Source organism: Oryctolagus cuniculus, chromosome 7 (assembly GCF_964237555.1).
Source record: "Oryctolagus cuniculus chromosome 7, mOryCun1.1, whole genome shotgun sequence".
NCBI classification, from domain to species: Eukaryota; Metazoa; Chordata; class Mammalia; order Lagomorpha; family Leporidae; genus Oryctolagus; species Oryctolagus cuniculus.
Genome location: NC_091438.1, coordinates 54,639,900 through 54,664,486, shown reverse-complemented (window position 1 = coordinate 54,664,486; position 24,587 = coordinate 54,639,900). Strand labels below are relative to the sequence as shown.

The 24,587-nt window shown below is 47.2% G+C and overlaps 1 protein-coding gene across 1 annotated transcript in view; it reads right to left on the bottom strand.

Moving 5' to 3' along the window:
- CASQ2 (calsequestrin 2) overlaps positions 1–24,587 on the bottom strand; it is a 71,843-nt gene that overhangs the window by 33,635 nt on the left and 13,621 nt on the right. Inside the window, 3 exon segments of the mRNA NM_001101691.1 lie at positions 5,600–5,711; positions 7,706–7,806; positions 10,843–10,927. Coding sequence (NP_001095161.1) covers positions 5,600–5,711; positions 7,706–7,806; positions 10,843–10,927 — 298 coding nt within the window.

Genomic DNA, 24,587 nt, shown 5'->3' with positions numbered 1-24,587 from the left:
GGATCTCAGCACATTGAACTTCAGTAACTGGTGTGGTTAGTAGCATCAGTTAAACCCTGAAGAGAAATATTTGGACCAAAAGCAGTTTCTTTCAAAGAGGAACCAAACCAATTTGTTGGGGATGAAAAATTCAAATAAGGGCCGGCGCCGCGGCTCACTAGGCCAATCCTCCGCCTAGCGGCGCCGGCACACCGGGTTCTAGTCCCGGTTGGGGCGCCGGATTCTGTCCCGGTTGCCCCTCTTCCAGGCCAGCTCTCTGCTGTGGCCAGGGAGTGCAGTGGAGGATGGCCCAGGTGCTTGGGCCCTGCACCCGCATGGGAGACCAGGAGAAGCACCTGGCTCCTGGCTCCTGCCATCGGATCAGCGCGGTGCGCCGGCCGCAGCGCGCCGGCTGCGGCGGCCGTTGGAGGGTGAACCAAAGGCAAAGGAAGACCTTTCTCTCTGTCTCTCTCTCTCACTGTCCACTCTGCCTGTTAAAAAAATAAATAAATAAATAAAAATAAAAATAAATAAATAAGAAAAATTCAAATAAGCAGGCAAACCCATCAAAACAGATTTTGGAACCATTGCCCACGTTCACGTACTAACTGATGGAAGGACAAGAAGGTGTAACAACTCCACCCTGAGCTCCTTCTGGCTGTCCTGAGACTCCAGTAGAATTTACTCACAGAAAAGCGCTGCACCTCCACAGCACACAAAAGGCTATTGCAAACAAGGTGACTTGACGGCGACCTCCGCTGCCGTCGAGGGAGAGGGGCACGTCTGGCCGAGTGTGGCCAGCAGGTTCCTGTTGCATTAAATCATGTCCCTGCGGTCACATATGTATCGGCAGAAAGCTTAAATGCAAATCACTCAGAGAGATCATCACTTCCTACAGAAAGCAAGCACGAGGCCAAGAGGAGGCAAACAGAACTGAGAGAGAAAATAAATTCTACAGCAAATAAATATTTAGAAAATGGAAAGAGATCTTGAAGCACCAGGCATTCAGATTCTATCAGATGAGGAGGAGGAAGACCAAAAAGCACATCTGTCAAAAAAAAAAAAAGAAAACATAAGAAAGAGAGAAATAGGAAAAAGAAATTGCCATCTGTGCTAACCCTCTGATGAGAAGGCGTTCAGGTATTCAGTCGCCTTGGCAGAAATAAATAGAAACAATATCCACCAAAGATTTATTCTCTGATATGTGTCTGTAAAATCTGCTGGAATTTTCTTCAGGATTGCATCAGCGAATTCTCAGTTATGGACTCTCAGGAGCAGTCCGACTGTATCTACAGGGACCACTGATTGCTGTTTGTCCCTATTATTTAGCCTGTGCCCCACTTGGGGAGCAAAGCTGCAGGCTAGGGCCATTCTGAGATTTCCCTGTTTACCAAGGAATATTGTCAAGGTTTACACTTGGAATATAAGAGAGTGTAGTTAATATATATACATATATGCATATATACACACTCGCAAAGTTTTATGTATATGGAAAGAGAGAGCAAGCAAGCACTGGATGAAGAAGGATGGGGAGGACCTGGAAGTGTGACAACTAGGGAAGAAAATCTAAATAATGTTCAGGTTTGCCACCAGAGATGCAATATTTTAAACACTGTCACAAAGAGTGACTTTAAGAATCTATATTTCATATTTCCAGCACTAGCAGATGCCATATATACACTTCATTTACTTTTAATACATTGGATATTGATATTTTATTGAATGGTAAATTAGGAATATGAACTGTAAATTTTGTCTTAAATAGTTTTTTCTTGGCCTTTATTTTTATGACTTATGGTATGAGTTTTATTTTAGGACGTACTTTCTGGACAGTTTGGAAGTTTGGGTGCTATGTAAAGAAAAACACTTACGAATACATCATACTTCAAATATAAACACCTGTTGTATTGAATGTAGTTTATTTATTGGTTAAGAAATCAGCTTTTCTGCTCTCAACATGGTGTCTGAACCTAAACATAAAATATATTTATTACATGCAAAATATTTCTTAGATAGCCACTTTTCAGCAGAAATATTTTACCAGAACAGATGTTCATTTCTACATCCTGATAATTATTTAAATTGTTACCTAACCTCACTCTGAAAGATAAAAATATGCCTTAATATCGAAACTAAGTAAATAAAACAAAACAGGTGACTTTAACATCTAAGCCGGCATCAGCCTGCTCTGTTTAGTTTGCAGTGAAGAAATCAGGTCAAAAGACTTCTCTCAGATTACCTGAACAAGGAGAGTTTTATTAAGGGCTTATCAACTAACACATGGATTGAAAACTAAATTGTAAATTATCCTCACTTAGAAAAAAGTTTGAAATATAATTATTGATTTCAAAAAACGCTGGACCCTGCTGAGCACCTGAATGAGCTTAATTGAAAGCTGCATGGTCCTTGTGAGATAGTATGCTGATGAACGTTACTAGTCTGAGAGAAAAACTTCAACCTTGAAAAAAGGCTGAAATGGCTTACTAGTAATTGTATTATTTAGATCTGAAGAATAAGCAGTAAGACCAGTAGAACTCTATCTGTGTATTCCTATGGGAAAGTTTCATTATAATTTTTGGAATACGTAATATGAAAATGTTCAGTTTGATTTGCAAACCATTCATATTATCACAAGAAATATGAACATCATATCTGTCAATGAAGAGAAAAATAAGAATTATCATATTGAAAGAATGCTCCTGGGGCCACCACTGTGGCTTAGCAGGTAAAGCTGCCACCTGCAGTGTCAGCATCCCATATTTTTTGCGTTTGAGTACCCACTGCTCCACTTCTGATCCAGCTCCCTGCTAATGCACCTGGCGAGGCAGGCAGCAGAAGATGGCAAAGAGATTGGGCCCTGCACCCATGTGGGAGACCCAGAGGAAGCTCCTGGCTCCTGGCTTCAGATCAGTCCAGCTCCAGCCATTGCGGCCACTTGGGGAGTGAACCAGCAGATGGAAGCTCTCTCTTTCTTTTTCTCACTCTCGCTCTAACTCTGCCTTTTAAATAAATAAATAAATTTTTTTTTTAAAAGAATGTTAACAATCTCGAAAGACAACTTACAGACAGAATTATCTTAATTACATCCAGAGGCAAGAAAAGAATGTTCATTTAACAAATAAAAATCAGCCAGTGCTGTCCATCCACTTGCCACCATCCTTATGTGGAAGTCTCTTTCAATGATGACTGTCAAGAATTCAAAGAGGGGGCCACCTGAGACGCCAGCACCCCCTGTGGGTTCCGGTTCCAGTCCTGGCTGCTCTACTTCTGGTCCAGCTCCCTGCTAATGCACATGAGAAGGCAGTGAAGGATGGCTCAAGTGCTTGGGTCCCTGCACCTATATGGGAGATCCAGATGAGGCTCCTGGCTCCAGGCTCCTGCTCCTGTTGCAACCACTTGGGGAGTGAATCAGCAGATGGAACAGCTCTCTCTCTCTCTGTGTCTGTCTCTCTCCCTGTCTGTTTGTCTGTCTCTCTCTCTAACTTTTTCAAATATATAAATTAAAACTTAAAAAAAGAATTTTGATCAGGAATTAAATGTTGCTATTTTAAACCCAAAATCTAGTATCAAAAATTTATTCTCGAAGCCAGCACAAGATTCTCATTTGAAATCTTGAAAGTGAAACATGTGATATATTTCCTATTATTGTGTATTGTATTATTGTATAATATAAAGAAAGTAAATTTTTTTCCACTAAGCCCAAGTCCCTACTATAAAGCACTATTATATTTTATACGTGCTGGGGACCTGACAAAATTTGCAAAGTCTTAGAAGTACAGCCCAGCAGTTAACTGTTTGAACTCGAAAGTCAGATTCCTGGGCTTTCAATCTTGGCTCCACTCGCCGTGATACTGTGTGGGCTCATCAAGCCTTTCCGCCCCATCCTTTTCATCATCACTAAAGTGCAGATAATAATGACAGCCACTCAGGGGCTTGTGAGACGGAAATTCAGGTGACCATCCAGCTCCCAGCGCGGGCCCTGGCACGCGGTGGCGCTCATTACAGGGAGTGAAGACCGCTAGTACCAGGCAGCGGAAGGAAGACACTGGAAGCTGTGCTCCGCCTCCTCAGCTTGCCCCGCCTCCATCCTCACCTGCCCCTGACTTTAGCAGGAGAGGAGAGAGAACACAAGGGTGAGAACAGTGTGAGAGGAAGGGGCAGGGAAGGGGGAAGGGAAGTAGAAGGAAAGGACACAGAGAGGAGAAAGCAGAGGGGCAGGAGGAGCCCCCTGAGGCAGTCAGTGCGGTTGTAAGTCGCCTACGGAAGAGCTGGGGCAGAACTCCGGGCCCGCCAGCTCCCCCAGCACGTCCACGGTGAGCACGGCCAGTGGAGGCTTCGAGGGAGCAAATGGGAAGAGATCTAAACTGGGGCATGGAAGAGAGAAGAAACGTGGGCTACTGATGAGGTGACAAAGGAGGCCTCTGGACAGACTGGCTATTGGGTAAAGGCATGGTTTTGTAAATAACTTCAAAATATTTGGGGATTTCCAGAAATAGTCACAAGCAGCCCACGTTTGTCCCTCCTACACATGAGATTCCATGTCACAGTTATGCCAGCCCCCTCCAACGCTTTCCCTCTCTCCCAGGCTCAACTCCTGGGCCCGGGCTGCCGAAGCAGTTTTTACAAATGTGCCCAGGTAATGGGCCTTCCTGGCTCTTGCTCCCTGCTCCTTCCTACGTCCACCCATCATGCTCTCATCCCTTCATGGGCCACGGTGATGCTGTGAGAGGCCCCTGTGCCCACCCAAAATCTGGCTACAAAACTCACAGGGAACATGCCCTTGGGTGTGGCTTCCCAAAGGCAGGCAGCCTTGGGGTCAGCGATGGGCTTGGCCCGCCGTTTTTCTTTTTTCTTTTTTTCTTTTTTTGACAGGCAGAGTGGACAGTGAGAGAGAGAGACAGAGAGAAAGGTCTTCCTTTTGCCGTTGGTTCGCCCTCCAATGGCTGCTGCGGCCAGCGCACCGCGCTGATCTGAAGGCAGGAGCCAGGTACTTATCCTGGTCTCCCATGGGGTGCAGGGCCCAAGGACTTGGGTCATCCTCCACTGCACTCCCGGGCCACAGCAGAGAGCTAGCCTGGAAGAGGGGCAACTGGGACAGAATCCGGCGCTCCGACCGGGACTAGAACCTGGTGTGCCAGCGCCGCTAGGCGGAGGATTAGCCTACTGAGCCGTTTTTCACACTCAGTAGCAGTTGCTAAGGCCATTCCGGCCCAGATCTTCCTCCAGTGCTTTCCAATCAACCGAGAAGCACCGCAGCTGGTGACAGCAGGGGCTGCCAGGGTCAGGGAGGCGGCCCCCAGCGTGTCTCCCTGGAGAGGAGAATCCCACCAGAAGAGGGCAGTGAGGGCTGTGCAGGAAGGCCTTTTCTCTCTGCTCTGAAACACTCCCCCCACCCAAGGCCTGACAAAGTGGCCCAACCCTGATGGTCTTTCAGCTCCTCTGGTGGCTGTTTTGCAAAGTGTGCATTTGTATCTCACTGCAGAGAGCACGGGAAGATGGTAACTTCTATTCTCCCCCGCAAAAGAGATGCTGAAGAGCCATCGTCTTTGAGGAGAGCCTAATGCACACTGCCGGGAACCCAGCCTCGAGACTGACAGGTGGGAGTGGCCAGGCGACTTACATTCTGAGTCCGCGCTCTTGAAAAAGCCGATGAGTTTGATGTGGTCCTCGATGCGCTCAAAGGCCTGCACTTCCAGCTTGCTGTTGATGATCTCCACGGGGTCTTCAATCAGCTGGAAAGCCACACACACGCGCACACAGAAGGATGTTCAGCTACGTGCTCCCTTCCCCGGTGGGGAAACGGAGTGCTTTGGAGGGACGCGGTCACAGAATGTGTAGCTGGTACTTCAAGCACCCAGCCCGCCTCCCTCCAGAGAACAGGGCAGCAATACTTTTTGAGGAATTGTTCTTAATTCAAGAGGTGGGACAATTTGTCTGGGGGCAATTCTATTCCAGGTTTTAAAATAATGTATTTAAATTTTTAAAAAAGAATTTAATTCTAATTATAAATTGATAAATTATAGTAGTATGTATTTATGGGATAAAGTGATATTATAATTAACAAATACAATGGGGCATAATAAAATCAAGATAGTTAACATATCCATCAGCTCAAATATTTATCATTTTTAGGATGAAAGCATTTGAAACTTACTCCTAGCAATTTTGAAGTGCATTGTTATTCATCATGTTCATCATGTTATGCAATATATCTCAAAGAGAAGAAACCTTGCTCCACCTGTTTAACTGACCTTCCATACTCTTTGGCCATCACCCTCACATTCTTGTCCCCTCCCACCCTCAGCCTCCAGTACCCACCATTCTACTCTGCTTCTTTGAGTCCCATTGTTTTAGGCCCCACGTAAAGTAGAAGTGAGAACATGTGCATCTGTCTTTCTGTGCCTGGCTTATCTCACTTAGCATACTGTCCTCTAGTTCCATTCGTATTAGTGCAAATGACAAAATTCTTTCTTAAAGCAGAAGAGTAATCCATGGTATATATATACTGCAACTTCTTTATCTACTTCCATAAAACTCTTGGTTCAGGAATGAGCCAGTGACCCAACTGTGAACCAATGAGGATAGATTTGTTGATGGCTTTGAAAAAGTGCTTTGCTCTTCAGAGAGCACTGGGCAGCCGGTTTGTTTGTCCCTCTCCTTGGATACGAACGAGGAAATGTGCTGTGCCCTGCCGCTGGCCATTTTACATGAACTTGAGGACAAAGACACCACACTGAAAGCAGAACTGCCTGTGGGCCACAGGGAAAACCGGAGCTGGAGCTCTGATGCGATCAAGGCTAAAATTTGCCCTGACTCTGGTCTAACACCTATGTGGGTCCATCCCCCTGTTCATTGTTTAAAGCAGTTTGAATCTCATTTCCAACTCCTCCTCCTCGCAGGTAAATCCAGGGCCATGCTCAGTTATTCTGTTGCGTCTCTCAATTCTTTTAGGGTTTGTGAGTGTGGGTCGATGAGACACTATGGGTGCATTTTTAGGTGGGAGGTGGCCTTCAACTTACTTCTAACCTCTCTGGTTCTTGAGGCTCCAGAGAGCAAACAATAGCCAGTGGGGTATACTTGGTAGCAAAGAAGTTATCAGTATGGAGATGCAGTGGTAGGTTCTTTATCTATACAAGAAAGTGTGTTCAAAAGCATTTAACTTCAAAGTTGCTACTGAAGGTGTGCATTTATCTATGGATAAAGTATTTTTATGGTGTTTGTTCCTCTGTTTATCTGAGCACATAAATCTGAGCGTGTGGTACATCCGTGACAGAGATATTGGGGGGGGGCAGGTTTAGCCTTGCTTCTTCTTTATATTATTCCTAGGGCAACTTGGGGGGACCTGGCTAATAGGTTACTGTGGACACCCCTCTCTCTTTGGGTGACTTGCTACCTCCATCTTTTCCCACACTCCATGTCCTCTTCAACAAGGGCAAAGCCAAGGGAATTTCTGTGCAGTGTACATACAGCTGGTAAGAGAATTAGCATGTTACCACGGCATGGTCCCAATTAGTGGCCCTCTGGCTACTGAAACAGCGCTCCCAGGGTGACTTGAGGGCCAGCTTGCCAGTAGGGTTTCATAGGGTATTTCTTAATGCTTTGCAAAACCTGAGAATCCTTTGTAGACCATGTCAGGCTCTCTAGCTTCTCTGCCCTTGTCTGGAGTTTTATCTCGCCCTGTATCTGAGCCCAGACAGCACTGTACAAAGCCAGTGTAAGTGCTTACGTCCAAGAGAAACTCCACCAGGACATCAGCCGCAAACTCGCCATCAAACTCAATTGTGCGATCACCCTTAAGAATATACAGGCTTCCTTCTTCATCAAAACCTGGAAGAAAGAAAGAGGCCCAAAGGCAATGTTATACTGACGTAGGAAGAGCCACCATGTAGGCCAAGGGCTGGCTCAGGGTCACTGGGGGTCAGTGGGGTCAGGATTAGTGCAACCAGCATTAACATAGGACCACTCCCTTGAAACAGTACTTCTAAAGGGCTCCCAGAGGGGACATTGAATTAGAGATGGCCAAGAAGTAACAATTTCACCTGGATTTTAGCTTAAGGAAAAAAAAATCTACTTTCTACTCCTCCACTGCTTTAGTTTTCAAAGAATACTGCTGACCCCATGTCATTCCCCTTAGCAAAGATTCTTTACTACCCACTGCCACCTGACTCTTTAGCCTGCATTCAAGTCCCTCCGCCATCTAATTCCACCACAACCTCTTCTACCCTCAGGTAGAGCCACACTCCTGAGAACTGCTCCCTAGTCCCTTTTGCTTCTTGCCCCTCACTGACACGAGGGGGTGCATAAAGCAAGAGTCACAGGGAACAAGTGTCTGTCTGCACTTAGGTTCGCCTTGCTCCTTAAAACTGGAGAAATCTCCACTGCACCCACTCCTTAGAAGTCAGCATAGGAATCTCATTTTGCCCAAGAAGGTCATGTCCCTCTTACCAGGCTCATCCCACTACTGATCATTCCTCAGCTCCATCTGCACTTTAAAAGTAAGCTTTTGAGGGTGAGTCGTTGCTATCTTTGTATTCTGGTGCCTTGCACAGAGCTCAGACACATTGGCCATAACTGTACGTGGCCAGAACACATGCTTGCTGTCCTATTCTGGCTGAATCCTACATGTCGTCTACTCTGTTAGCTGAAAGGTGCTAGGAGGGCAGGTTCTGCATCTCACCTTTGCACCTAGAGTGACCACGGTGTAATGTTGCTTATTTTAACAAGTGCTTGCTGGGAAATTGCACCCCCTTTGCCCACCCCTGGGAATGTTAAATAGCTGAGGCTGGCATTTTGTCCCATTATGGCATCCTTCATTCCTTAGATTAATTGCTTTCAAACCCTCTCTTAGCTGGAGAATGCTTTCTGCAAATGAATTCCTCTGTGGAACCTCCAGGGACAAGGAGGCTGGAATGCTGTCTGCTGTCCCCAGGCACACCTGGGGCGCCCCTGGCACACAGCCCCTGGCTGTCGGTACATCAAAAGGAGCAAAGCGACTGAATGTCTTGAAGCGTGCATTGGCTGACCTCAACTTCAGCAAGTGTCCGGCTATTGGAGTTTGTCCTGGGTTGAAACCAGTTAGGAGGCTGGTGTGTTAGCTCTGGCACAAGCGGATGGAGGCCAGACTAAGGTAAATGGCAGGGGTAGGGGAGTGAAGATGTAACATCAGATTCACAAAATACAGCCACTGTCCTGGGAAACACACGACTCAGATGGCCAGGAACCAGCTGGCCCAGCTGCATGCTGAGCTTGGGGAAGAGCTTATTTGCTTGTACCAAGCCCCACTGTGTCCCTCTCTGGTCCAGTCTTAGGGGTGCCTGTCCAGCATGTGCTCCCCAGACTTGCAGATGACGGGAACACTTGTACCTCCCTCTAGCCACACTCACTGGAAATTATCCCCAAGTCAACTTCTCATGAAAACAGTGGGAAAGAGAAGACTAGGAATCCACAGACAGCCGAGGGAGGAGGCAGGACTCACTAAATTGTTTTTGGCTCTAAGGAAAGAGTTGAACATACTTTGAGCCCATGCTCAAGGGGAAAAAATTTTCTTAATATGTCTCTAGGAGAAAAGATATCTCAGGCATTCTGAGTAACTCATTATCATTTTAGGGCCATGAGTTCTTTGTGTCTAAACTAGACTCCTTTAATTACATTTTTTAAAAAGGGGGGGGGGCTGGTTTTCATGAAAATAACGCAGGAAACAGTTGTTCATAATTTTCTAAGATAATAACTTTCATGTACCTGAAGGTATTTATTGAACCACCACTAATCTTTTTTTTTTTTTTCCTGTGCTTACTACTCCGAATCCAATTAACCTTTCTTCAAAGGTCCTGTTTTATAACCTCCTGCTATTTTTTAATAGCCATTCTTCACTGGTCATGCAGAAAACGCCAAATGGGCAGTGCATGTGTGTGGGAGTTTGGAAACCAGAGGAGTCACCTATATCCTCCCTCCTTGGGAATACAAAGGTGAGAATCTTAATGTGCACTTGCCCTTGAGCATGACAAAGTGACACGAGATTATAACTGCCACTGTGCAGTCACTTAGCCACACCTCCCCCAAATCCTGCCTCTCATCCATGGTGATAACACCCAGGTTGAAATCCAGACCCCTGGGACACCAAGTCATTGCTGTTAATGTTATCTTTTGTTGTCTGCTCCAGCCTCAAGACAGGTGATGGGAGAGGAGACTAACTCACAGAGATCAGCGTGGTGGTGAGATTGAGAACTGGCCTCTGGTCTGCTTCGGGAAATGAAAATTAGGCTTGAATCCCTAGTGTCAATTTCTCCAGGAAGAAACCCTGTCCTCTATACACAGATGCAAAATCGAGTGAAAGATTGCAGTGAAATAATTTGCTTTAGGCCAATATTTACTTCTGTGAAACTATCTCTGAACTCAAGACATTTTATATTTACTTAAAAGTAGTTCAGTTATCATACAAGAAAAAATGCAAGCGTACTTTTATTACAACATTTTGTCTCTTCCAGATGTAGCTCAATAATCCCACTCACCAGGGCCATCACTATGGCTTAGCAGTTAAGGCCACTGCCTGAAATGTTGGCAATCCCATATGGGCACCTGTTCGAGTCCTGGCTGCACCACTTCCCATCCAGCTCCCTGCTAATGCCCTGGGAAAGCAGTGGAGGACAACCCAAGTGTGTGGGCCCCTGTACCTGCATGGGAGACCTGGAAGAAGCTCCTGGCTCCTGGCTTCAGAAGGGCTCAGTTCTAGCCATTGCAACCATTTGGGGGGTGAACAAAAGGATGGAAGACCTCTCTCTCTTCTCTTCTCTCTCTCTCTCTCTCTTACTCTCTGCAACTCTGACTTTCAAATCAATAAATAAATTTAAAAAAAATCCCACTCACCCAGTTTCTTGGCAAGTTTGGCTTCTTTCTTGGCATCCACCATCACAAAGCCTATCTCTTTGTGTTCCAGGACCTGGGCCACCAGCTGGAGGGACAGATAGGAGGATAAGTGGACGGAGGGCAGAGAGATGGCCAGAAATAACACAGGATTCACGGCTGATATGTTGACATGGGGCTTTTCCTCCATACTTCCTGTTACTCTGTGACCAACTCCAGCCGCACCAGAGGGACTCCATGCTCGTCCCCTCCGGAGAAGGCTGACTCAGCAGAATGCTGGGAATCAGGGAGAGAAAACCTGAGGAACAGACTCAGATATCTCGTGTGGGAGAATATATGCCCTTTTCTGCCCTCAGTGCAGATAAAATTTGAACGGAGAATCAGGAAGGGAGCAGAGAGGCTGGAACACCTGTGGGCACCTGACACGAGGCCCATCTCAGCGGCAGGTGATCCTGGGGTGGACCTATGAGGAGCAGAGGGCAAAGGGCGCCTACGACGCCAATACCCAAGCATAGTCCTGGAGTCCCCGCCACCTCCTCGGGCTTGTACAGGAAGGGCGACCATTGCGCACATCCTGCAGGTAGACCTGAGGTGGCCTTCTCTAGTTTCCTGCAGCCCAATCAGAGGAAGAAGTGGGAGAACATGGGGTCAGGCGAACATCAGCCCCAAAGGCAAGGAAGGTGTGGTTGCATTCCACGTGGACACAGGACTGAGGACTGCTCAGGGTAGACACCGGTGTAAGACTGACATCACCATAGGCTTCCTGAAACTCAGTCGTGAGCAAGCAAAGGGAATTCTCAATTGCCATTTGGATGAATGGGGGCTTCAGACAAAAGTAGGGTGGAGAAGTTATCAGAGAGATCATGAAATACTAGTATTATTGTGCTTGAGTTACTTTTAAAAAATAATTGTAGGGGGTGGCATTGTGGCACAGCTGGTTAAACTACTGCCTGTGGCACCGGCATCCAATGTGACTGCTGGTTCCAGCCTTGGCTGCTCCACTTCTGGTCCAGCTTACTGCTTCTGCACCTGGGAAAGCTGCAGAAGCTGGCCCAAATACTTGGGCACCTGCCACCCATGTGGGAGACCTAGATGGAGTTCCTGGCTTCTGGCTTTGGCCTAGCCCAGTCCTGGCCATTGCAGCCATCTGGGGAGTGAACCAGTGGGTGGAAGATGGATCTCTCTCTCTCTCTCTCTCTCAACTCCACCTTTCAAATAAGTACATAAATCTTCTTTAAAAAATAAATAATTGTAGATTAATATATTCTTGTAAGAAATAATACAGAGACATCCTTTGCATATTTTAAACAGGTTCTCCTATTAGTAACATCTTGCAAACTCAGATACTATCATAAATTTGAGGGTGAGTATTAAAGTGCAATAGATTAAGCTGCCACTTGCAATGACAGCATCCCACATCAGAGTGCCTGGTTCAAATTCAGACAGCTTTGTGCTCCCAATCCAGCTTCCTGTTAATGCACCTGGGATGCAGCAGATGATAACCCAGGTACTTGGGTGCCTGCCATGCACATGGGAGACCCAGATGAAGCTCCTGGCTTATAGTTTCAGCCTTACCCCTTCCCAGTTGTTGCAGGCTTTTGGGAGTGAACCAGCTCTCTCTCTCTCTGTCACTCTGCCTTTCAAATAAATAAATCTTTCTTTAAAATATAAACTGGAGGGGCATTATTATGGCTTAGTGGGTAAGCCACTGCCTGCAATGCCACCATCCCATGTGAGCACCAGTTCAAGTCCCAGCTGCTCCACTTCAGATCCAGCTCCCTGATAATGTGCCTGGGAAAGCAGCAGAGGATGGTCCAAGTGTATGGGCCCTTGCTACCCACATTGGAGACCTGGAAGAAGCTCCTGGCTCCTGGCTTCTAGTTGCAGCCACGTGGGAATAAACTAGTGGATGGTAGACCTCTCTGTCTCTCCCCCTGTCCTTGTGACTCTTTTAAATAAACAATTTTTTAAATCTTAAAATAAAATAAAATATAAACTGGATTCTCTATGTTTTTTAAAGATCTCTTTGTTGAAGGATATCTAGGTTCCTCCCAGTTACCAGCTACTATGAAGAGAGCTGAGCTGGTTAAAATTTTGTGTATAGGTTTTGTGTGTGTGTATGTGTGTGTGTGTGTGTGTATAGGTTTTTGAGCTAAGTGTTAGTCTTCATTTCTCTGGGATAAATGCTAAGGAGTACAATTGCTGAATTGCATGTTTAGCTCCATGTTTAGTTTTTAATGAAACTGCTCAACTTTTCCAGTGTGGCTGTACTATTTTACATGCCCATAAGGAATGGATGAGTGATCCAGTTTCTCCACATCCTTTCCAGTATTTGGTGGTGTCACTATTTTTTAGTCACCCTAATAGGTATTTGGTGATATGGCATTATTTCAATTTACATTTTCCTAATGGCTAGTGATGCTGAACATGTTTCATGTGCATAATTATGGAATGCAGGTTTTCATCTATGAAATGCCAGCTCATATCTTTTGCCCATTTTTATCACTGAGTTGTTATTATTGATTATTGAATTTTGAGTTATTTAAATTCTAGTCCATTTTTGGATGTGTGGCTTATAAATATTTTCTCTCTTTAGCCTCTTTTCATCTTCTTGGTGGAGGTTTGCACAGAGCAAAAGTTTTTAATTTTGAAGAAATCCAAGTTACCAATTTTTTAAATTTATGGATTGTGTTTCTTTATGTTAAGCCTAAGAACTCTTAGTCCAGCCTAGATCCTGAAATTTTCCCTGATTTATTTTAAAAAGTTTTATAGTTTCACATTTAAGTCCATGATCCACTTTGAGTTAAATTTTGTGTAAAGAGTGAGGCGGATTAAGAGATTTTTTTTTTCCTAGTAGTAGATGTCTACCTGTTCCAATATCACTTGTTGAAAAGGGCATCTTTTACCTATTAAATTGCTTTTGCGACTTTGCCTAAATCAATTGGCAAATTGATGTGGCTCTATTTCTTCGTTTTCTGTGTTCTATTCCATTGATTCTGTGTCTGTCCCTTACTGATACCACAGTTTTTTTAGCATAGCTGTATAGGGAGCCTTGAAAGCTGGCCAACTGTTTCTGCTACTTTATTCTTCTTTTCCAAAATTGCCTTAACTATGCTAGTTGCTTTTGCATTACTGTATAAACCTCAGAATAATCCTGCTTATATTTACAGAAAAAAAAATCTTACTAGGAATTGCATTCAATTTATACGTCAACTTGGAGAGAATGACACACTTAGTACATTGAGGCCTCTAATTCATGAATATGGTATAGGTCTCCATTTATTTAATCTCCTTTGGTTTCTTTCATCAGCATTGCATAATTTTCTGAAAACTGAAAACTTGTACAAGTTTTGTTAGATTTATACAGCATATCTGAACTATTTCAGCAATTATAAGGAACATTATATTTTTTATTTTAGCATCTACATGTTTATCGCTAGTAGAGAGATATACAGTTGATTTCTTAATGTTTCTCTTGGATCTTTAAACCTTGTTAAATTCATTTATTAGTTCCAAGAAGGTTCTATTTTATTTATTTTAGAGTCCTTGGGATTTTCTATGTAAACAATCAGGTCATCTGCAAATAATTTCTTCCTTTTCAGTCTGTATGCCTTTGCATTCTCTCCTGTTTTCTTATTGCACAACAAGAAATTCCAGCGCTATTTGGAATAAGAACTATAACAGTCTCCTTTCTCTCACCTTGCCGCTTCTTTGTTTCTCACTCTTAGGGATTTGTCTGTCTTCCCATTTGGGTCTAGCACATATTTTCAGCTCCATCATTTCAGACAGACAGGCTTAAGATTTCTTACCTCGCTAGTGGATTGCCCCCGTGTCTACAGCTCATTCTGGAAGTCCCTCTCCTTTCTGTTCTTTCATTTCTCCTTCCACGTGTCTTCCTTCTACTGTTCCCAGGACCTGCGTCCTCTCCTGTTACAACCCCCTGAGGTCTTCCTTTGCTGTCATTCTTCCCTCCCTGACCTCCTCGCCTGCACCTCTTTCTCTTTCTTCCCCTCTGGTTCCCAACCACTTCCTTTCTTCTAAAGCAAAGGGCACCGGGCAGAAGCACAGCTGGCGGCTGCAAGGAACGTCTTTGGTGACCAGCGGGTGGAGGGGCAGCTTTCTCTCCCTTCGTGAGCTTCGCTGGGACTAGGAAAGGCGAGGGTGAAAGGCGTCATCATCACCCGTATTTGTATAATGATTCGACCAGAGCTAGCCTGCAATGCCTAACCAGGCCGGTCTTACTGCAAAATTGCTCAACTTTAGTGCATTGCATTCAATCTGTCTGACACGGTGGTTTTTGAATGAATTTTCTTGTCATTAGTGTAGGCCACTCTGTCCTATTCAGTGCCATCAAAACCTTAACTTAAGTGTCCCCATGTCTGTGGTTCAAAGCCAACAATGATGAGATCCACTGGCTTTGTGCCCTAGCACAAGTACCTGCCCAGAGCAGGAGCCTCTGACAGTGGTTCTTAAAGAATCACAGGGATCGCTGGTAAAATAGGGCTTCCCAGGCCTAACAACCAGGGTAGGGAACCGAGCGAGGCTGGGGCTCAGGAATCCACATTTGTCTGAACCACACGACCACACCCCATGATTCTGACACAGCAGATCTCAACCCACACTCTGGAAACATTGCTCCAGATGGCTGTCAGTTCATCCCAAGTGATACGGCACAGCTTCTCTGACCCCTGGGTCCATGTGGGCCCATTAGGCTCCGCTACTGATGGTCTAAGAGAAAAATAAGAATAATAGTAAAAAGCAAGTGAGAAAATGAGGAATTACCTCTGAGGATTAAATATAATTTAACTCTGACCTCTCCTCAGCACACACTACCAGGTTTTGTTTGTTTTCAGGTGGACGTAATTGTGTACCTCTCCCAGGCATGTGAAGCACACCCTTCCCATGAGCACACTGATTTTATATGAACTTGAAGACAAATGCGTGGCAGGTGCCATCTCAGATGAACTCAGTTCTGTTTTCCTGATTCTCTGGTTAACTAAGCCCAGCCAATCATGGTCCTGTGTTATGGATGGATGGACAGAGCAGGCAATCACAGATGGGTCTAGAATTCATGTGAGCGGAGACCCGCCCACTGCCTCCTCTGCACCTTTATCTTCAACCCTGCCACCTTCCACCCTGATTAGGCCCAAGCTGGCCCAGCTGAGCTCTGTCATCACTGCCATCTTCGAGGTCCCTTCACACTCCAGGGTGGCCAGGAATGGCAGCAACCCAGAAGCATCTTGAAGCTGGGTGGGGGAGAATGGTGGAGTGAAAGTGCCGAACCTCCTGACTCCTCATTTGCCTAGTTCCCACGGAAACAGGAGCCCCTGCTGGGGCAGTGGGGCAGGTGGTGTGAGGAGTCAGACTGGTTAATAGGCAGTCAGGGTGGTCCCCGTGGAATTTGGAGTGCAGAATGCTTGCTCCCCCCCTCAAAGGGTTATCTTTACAAAATCAAAATGTCTGCCCTCCTTCCTTCTGAATCTCCAAATTTACCATGAGAATAGCCAGGGAGTGATGACTGCATCCTCCTGAGTTCACAGTTTATTGTGGAAACAAGTTACCTATCCCACTCTTCTGGATGGTTTTTTGTGTTATCATGAGCAAGCCAGATGGGATCAAGGATGGTAAATCAGGCCTTTTGCAGGGTTTTGTCCCTGCCTTGTAACTGAATGTCAATCAAAATTGTGCCTAAAAACTGCCACAGACCACTTCATGTTTTTTCCTCTCTTGGAAACCCTCCTCCATGCTGCTCTGGCTGGAGGTCTTTGACTCTAATAAATCTTTCTTTTTAAATCTCTCTGCTTGTCCACCTGGAAATTCTTCTTCCACGTGAGACAAAGAACCGAGATAATAATAATTTCTCTGCTGCCATTTTCCTGTAACACTGGGACACTGTCTGCCTCTGAGCCTTGTCACTGCTCTTGCCCTACCCCTAACTCTCTAGCTCCCCTCCCCTTCTCCCCTCCCCTTCTCCCCTCTTCTCTCCTCCCCTCCCCTCCCCTCCCCGCTTTTCTCTTCTGCAAACCAGTCACTCAGGTTGTGGCCAGCCCTGCCAGCCCTGCCAACCCTTGGTTGGGTGTCAAGCCCAGCTCCAGGTTCATCTTTCACCCCATTCTGCTTTCTGGAATTCAAAGAGCCTATGACAGGGACAAAGCCCTCTGGTACTTATTTTGTCCATGCTAGCCTTGGGTTTAAGTCTCTTCTGTCTTGTGACTCTTTCCTCCCTGAGAAGAAAGACTGTTTTATGCTTCCTTTATGATCTTGCCCAGTTCCTTGGAGACACTCAGCATACTTGAGGATGAATGGATGGCCCAAGTACTTCCCCAGTTCAAAGGGGCAAGAAGCAACTGTCATCAAAGACAGTGACCAAGTCTCATACCTGACGAGAAGAGGTCAGCTATGTCTCCTAGATCCCCAGAAAACTGAATTACCCTTTCAGATGGGGTTGCAGTTTCTCCTGTTGACTTCTAAATGTCCCTCTGCTGGCTGTGGTTGGCTGGTTGGCTGCTTCTCAGTGTTGCCTGAGCCAGCCCATCCTGCAGAGTAGGGGCTGTCTGAGAGTCAGTTAGATGCCGCCCCTGGGCATCGGCACAGTGCTCGCTCCTTCCAGAAACATTAGGATTTGCTTTACCCTTGACTGACTCTTTTGAGTGCAAAAAATAACTTTAAAAAAAAGTTCACCATAGACAATAGTCATAATTCCATAGTAAAGCAGAGAAAGTTTACAGTATACTTCTTGCTATCTCTCTTTTTGTTGCATTCTATGGGTACTTATTGTGTCACTGTTAACTTCCATAATGCTGAAGTCCAGCATTCCCCTATAGATGAATAAATGACCTCTGAGTATATATCCCAGTGGTTAGGAGCACAGGGCTTAAAATCAGACACCTAGATTCCTGACCTGGTCACAAGCTGGCACTGAGACTACACTGTAGAGTGTGGACAGCAACAGTATCTAGTTCACAGTGTGGACAGTAACAATATCTAGTTCACAGGGCTGTTTTGAAGATGAACTGAGATAATCCCTGTAGAGTGCATGATTCAATTCTTGCCATGTTGTAAGGGTCTAATAAATGTTAGATTTTCTTTTTGATTTTATGTACCAATTCAAAACTACCAATGTTTAAACTATTGGAACAGAAGGAGCAACAATCAATAAATGAGTATCTAGTAGGTTCAAGGTAGTTTGTAAAATGAAAACCTGTCAGACATGCGTCAGCTTCAAAGACCTTGATTTAATAAAGGAGGGAATTGGGGCTGGTGCTGTGGCGCAATGGGTTAGGGCCCTGGCCTGAGGTGCCAGCATCCCATGTGGGCACCGGTTCTAGTCCCAGCTGCTCCTCTTCCAATCCAGCTCTCTGCTATGGCCTGGGAAAGCAGTGGAGGATGGCCCAAGTCCTTGGATCCCTGCACCCGCATGGGAGACCTGGAATAAGCTCCTGGTTTCTGGCTCCTGGCTTTGAATTGGCCCAGCTCCAGCCATTGTGGCCATCTGGAGAGTGTACCAGCAGATGGAAGACCTCTCTCTGTGTCTCTACCTCTCTCTGTAACTCTGTCTTTCAAATAAATAAAATCAATCTTTAAAAAAAAATAAGGGAGGGAGTTGTTGAAAACTTAGCTTTAGGTGCTAAAGGGCCCGGGCAGAAAATAAAGGGCTATGGAGACTTAAAAGAGAGAGCTGTCAAGCAGGGACAGCCAGTCATGCAGAGCCCGGTGGGCTGTGTTACCCACTGTGAATTGAATTCAGCCAGGATGAATCTAAACCAGCAAGTCTCTGCCCCAGGAGGCCTTCCTGCCTCGCCAGCCTTACTCAGGGCCACGCTCTCACTTAGTAACATGCTCTTCTTTCATTTCTCAAAGCATCAGGCTCTTGCCTGCCTCAGGACTTGGCACAGATGGCATCAGCTCATGCAGCTGCACTCCCAATCCCAAGGCTGGGCACAGGCTGCAGCTGCCCGCAGGGCACCCCTTGTCCTAATGTGCACAAAGGCACCAAAACCCACTCTGCTTCCCATTACGCCCATCTCTTTCCCCCCATTCCTCACCAAGTCCTGCTTTCCTTGATCCTACACTTGAATGTCAGTTCCTCAAAAGGCATTCTCAGACTCCCAGTCCCAGTCAGGTGCCCCTTTCCCCTTTGACCACAAACCTTCTGTTTTTCCTTTGCAACCCTTTCAGAGTGTAAGTGCAAGTAAATTCACACCATTATTGTCTATCAACCATCTATGTGATAGCCCAGGAGTGAGACCAGAAGCTCTGATTCGGGAAGAAGGACAACAGGACTCGTGTCGTGGGCTGATGGATCTGACAGGTAGGAAGAAGCGTGGAAGGGAAAGGTGACCTGTGGGAGACACTGATGCCAGAGACCGAGGCAGGTGGCCCTGGTGTCACACAAAGGCGGTGGCAGTGGAGGAGGAGAAGCAATTGTATAGGGATGGGGCGAGCTGAGAGTCAGTCAGATCTGGAAACTCTTTTTTGGCTTCAGAGAGAGAGAAGGGTGGAGACGAAGGACAGGGGGAGACACGACGGTCCCAGGGTCTCCAATCTGGGGACAGAGAGAAGGACAAATAGTGAGGCCAGCAGGGCATGCCAGAAGGGGGCCCAGCTCTGCTCAGAGCGAGTTTACAGTCATGGAAGCCCAGCTGGGGGATGAAGGGGCTGACCTGGGGCTTGCAAGGAACTGTGGGAGGCGGAGGCGGAGGCAGGAGGGTGGGCGACGTCTTTGGGAGGCGAGGTGCTAGAAATCCAGAGAATTGAGGGCGACCAACCTGGAGGCAAGAGCAGCAGGGAGAGCCCGTCCTGGAGGCCGAGGAGCAGACAGAGACGCAGAAGGAGGGAAGGGATCCCGTGGTCACAACTCCAAAGCCGCAAAGGCGTGGGTGGGCATATCAGGTGTCGCAGGGCATCAGGGAGGGGTGGGACCCCCATGAGGTGTCTCATTTCAGGACTGGAAAGTCACGGGTGACCTTGCAGGGAAGAGCTGGGACAAGAGCCAAAGCACTGGGAGTTAAGGAATTGAGTGGGTGGCAGGGACAAGTCAGAGCAGGTGTGGATCACTTGTTCGAGAAGTTTGCCCATGAAAGGAGGGGCAAGCTCACAGGGCAGTGAGAGGGGCCGGCTCCCCGTGCCGCCGGCGGGCCCCAGGCCTCTGAGGACAGCACATCCCATCCATCTTTTCAAGGCCCTCTGCAGCTCTTGGCAGCCTGAATCCAGGGAGACGGGAGAAAGCTCCCCTTGCAGCACATGCAGAGAGCAGTGTCTGGGGAGGAGAAAAGCCCCCTCACTTGGTGGCTGTGGGAAGGTGGGGCAGGTATGGGCCAGCGCAGATACAGGAGGCGACTGCTCATTGGAGGGGAGGTGAAAAAGGTGATACACAACCTCAAGCACTGAGGAGCCTGGGGGAACATGGCGCAGGTCTGTGCTCAAAGGGAGGGTCCCTCAGGCCAGCGGGAAAAGTCTCCTGGCTGCACGCTGGCTCTTTCCAAGTCAGCCAGGAGCCCAAAGGCTGTTTTGACCCGCGTCTCTCTGGCAACACATCAAGCATTCAACAACTGTGCGTGCTCCCCCGAGACCAGAGAGCTGAGTTTATCTCCGGTAAGCTCCTGTCACTTGCTGCTGCCCTCAACTGAGGCCTGGGCTATGTATAGCCGGGTGGCTGGCACGTGACGGGCCCATGGAGGAGGCTGGCTGAACGATGGGACAGCTATTTTATTTTATTCAGGTAAATCCCTGTGCCTCTTAGAGCAGGAATGGGCGATCCCTGTAGGAGCCTCGGAGGGGAGGGAGTCTGTGGATGGTTTCTATTGTCACTTTAGGTGCTGACCCCTTAGGCCAGGCTAAGGAACGGACCCAAGGGCCAATGCTGTCTTCTCTGTACACCAGGCTAACAGGCCACATAACAGCAACAGTAGTGTTTCAGGGGCGTTTACTGTGTCAACTCCAACTACCTTCCACGACTTATCTTACTGAATCTTCACAAAATCCTCATGAGGAAGAGGTTTGTAGATAAGGAAGCAAGTGGAGGCACAGAGAGGTTAACTACCTCATCCAAGGCCTCACAGCACTTCATCCAGCTCAGCTGGGATTCCAAGCCTGACACTGTAGCACCTAGAGTTCAAGTTCAAGTCCTTATCAGCCTCACCCATTCTACTCCTGCACCGGGCCTCAGAGGGACCTGGCTCTGCTCCCTTTTTAGCTGAGCAGACTTATTATAATTCTGAGCAGGTTGCAACCTCACTGACTTTCAATTTGCTCATCTAAAAAGAAACAAATGAGACCTAATGGTTGCAGCAGGGACCCGAGGCGGCTCACAGTGGAAGCTTAGTTCCTCTAAGGGGAGACCCCTTATGCTGAACCTGTTGTGCTTGAACATGTGCCCCACCCACCCTGGAATTTTCTGGAAGGAGGGCTGGTGAGATGCAAATTTCCAGGCTCACCCCTGAGTTTCTGACTCAGTAGGTCCGGGATGGATCCCAAGAGCGTGCATTTCTGAGCAGGTCCGAGGTGATGAGACATGGCTGCACCTGGGCCTGGATGCTGAGCACCTGTGCTCTACACAGTAGCTGCTAACACACAGTCACATCCTTAGCTTGTGTAGCATGATGTGCTATCCAAATCACTGAATGAGGGAGCCTCTAGGGTTTGGGTTTTGCTCTGTTTTGTCGTGATACTAAAAACACCATTGCATGGGATTTTTTTAAAAATTAGATTTGACTGATGTGGGGTTAGGCCACACCCTTTCTCAAGCTTTCCCTACCAAATTCTGCACCCAAGAGCAGCCGACGCCACGACATCCCTGCTAGCCTCCGCCCCAGCTCTCCCTGGGAGGGAGTCCCACGCAATAGTCAGTGCCCTTCTGGCGCCAGAGAGAGATTTTGCAAATGAACCTGCCATGGGTTGGTCCTTCTCATTTTTACAAAAGGGTGCTCCAGCTCCTGCGGGGAATCTCCCAAATGTGAACTAATGAGTGGACAAAAGCCCCTGACTTCTCTCTCCCATGGTACACAGAGCAAAGCAGAGAAGGAACCTGCCACTGCCTGGCTGAGCTTTGTGAGATGTCTGCTTGGCATCTATTTTGGTGACAAGAGACGCCACACAGAGTTAAGGTATGCAGAGAGCTGCAGGTTGCAATGTGCTTCCCCATCCCGGTGGTTCCCAACAGGTCACCCCTTTTACGTTCAGAAGGCCCTGGTGAGCAAGGTGCAGCCTGTGGTTTATATTCACAAAGGAAGCACTCGGCCTTTGGGAGTTGAGGGACATGTCTGCAGTGCAAGGCATCAACTCCAGCTGGGGCCAGCACCAAGCCTCTGCTGCTTACCCTCCTGGGTGCTGGTACTCACCGCTGTGCACGTGTTGCATTTACTTTCCTCTGAGTCTGTGGGATGCTCTCGTTTCCTTCCTAGATAATCTAGATATGTGATCAGGCTGACCAGCCGTTTGGTATCCTGAGCCAAAGTGCTGAATATGTGGGTGTAAGGCAGAGGCAGGTGAGCGTGTCAGGGTGTACCTATCAGCGGCTCTCCTGGCCCATCCAGCACACAGCAGATGGGGGGAGAGTGGTCTGCCTGGCATGGGACACCCAGCAGCAGGCAGAAGCTTCTGGAACGAGGCACTCTGGGCACTCAGAAGCGGCTCTGGCCTGCCCAGCTCGTCACATTGCAAGACGGCAACCTGGCCATCGTCCCACATGGCTGTCCAAACAGAAGCAGCTTATCGAGATAACTCTGGCTTGCCACATTCAGTTGATAAAACAGGGAAGCCTCAGTGGCTTCTTTGAACAGGCCCAGTCCTTCAGGGGGCTGGCTTTCTAGGAGCAACAAGTCATCTCAGACAAGTGCAAAGACTAAGCTGATAACTACGCAAACATGCTCCACACCAACTAGCAAAAGCTCCAGCTGTTAAGAGGGCAAGGTTGCTGATTTTAAAGAGAAATCTTGTGATTCTGAAGCAGATTTTTTACATTCCTTTTTTTATAAAGATTTTATTTATTTATCTGAGAGGTAGAGTTTCAGATGTGAGAAGGAGTGGGAGAGACAGAGAGATCTTCCATCCACTGGTTCACTCTCCAAATGACCACATGGGCCAGAGCTGAGCCGATCCAAAGCCAGAAGCCAGGAGTCTCCTCTGGGTTTCCCACATGGATGCAGGGGTCCAAGCACTTAGACCAACTTCCACTGCTGTCCCTGGCTGTTAGCAGAGAGCTGGAGCAACCGGGACTAGAACCGGTGCCCATATGGATGCAAGCACCACAGGCAAGGCAGAGGATTAACCTACTGTGCCACAGCGCTGGCCCCTATACATTACTTTTTGTTTTTCTGCCTTTTTTTTTTTTTACAGGCAGAGTGGACAGTGAAAGAGAGAGACAGAGAGAAAGGTCTTCCTTTGCCGTTGGTTCACCCTCCAATGGCCGCTGCGGCTGGCGCGCTGCGGCCGGCGCACCGCGCTGATCCGAAGGCAGGAGCCAGGTGCTTATCCTGGTCTCCCATGGGGTGCAGGGCCCAAGCACTTGGGCCATCCTCCACTGCATTCCCTGGCCACAGCAGAGAGCTGGCCTGGAAGAGGGGCAACCGGGACAGAATCCGGCACCCCGACTGGGACTGGAACCCGGGGTGCCGGCGCTGCAAGGCAGAGGATTAGCCTAGTGAGCTCGGCACCGGCCTTGTTTTTCTGCTTTACATTATCATAGCCCTGATCATATTTCCATCATGGTGGCTTTCATGGTGCCTTGGGTCCTCATTTAAAAATTGTAACTTTGGGAGGAGATCTGTTTCAGGAATACAGTGGCCAGCTGTCCTGTTTGGGCTTGAGTCTTACTGGGGGCTTTCTGGGGGTGGGAGCAGTGAGAGAAGCAGCTTCCCATGGTCTCAAAAATGTATTTTCCATTTTGTAAAATCTCTATGTCTTTAACAGTTCTCTATGCACAAGGAAGAACTTAACTACCGTCTACTCAGTCCATGTTCTTAAAATAGTCCTTCTTGCTCTTCCGCCATCTCACACAAGGCATCAGTCATGTTACTGAAAAGCGCACAGCAAACACTCATCACACATTCCTTCACTGGCTCTTGAGCTTTATGGAGCCACAGTTTAAGAGCAAGCATCTCCCAAATGACCACAGGTTCTATGTGAGGATGCCTTCTTCAATCCAGACCAAAATAATCCTGACCTCATCTAATTTTTCAGAGGGGAGCAGGTGTGGGTTTGGAGAATACCATCTTTGGGCCATGAACCCTTGGAAAAAATACCTGAGTCCTGTGTGTGTTGCTATTCTCTGCCCAGTGTTCCCACATCCTCCATCTGCAGATCTGCTTGACTCCAGCAACTTTATCTGGCCTCCCTCTCTTGGGGTTTGGAAACACAACCACTGGGACATTTGCCAGTGCTAAGCAGGTTTAGACTTCAGAATGCCGGGTCAGCCTTACAGAGCCTGAGGTTTGAGCCCATGTGTGTAGATATTTTAAGCTGAGAGTCCCATGGTTTAAAAAAGAATCAGTTTTACTCACATTTCAGTGAGATTAAGTAATGGTGAGCAATAGACCCCTGAATCTGAGTCAACCCCTACTATTCTACTCAAAACTCCAATAAATTTTAATTTAACTTAATTTTAAAGAGATCAAGGAGAAATGTACTTCCAATATAGACCATGTATTTTTAATCCCTTGTCTTCTCCTTCTTGCCCTCTTTCCATTCACCTACCCATCCACCCATCCATCTACCCATTCATCCATCCATCCACCTATCATCATCCATCT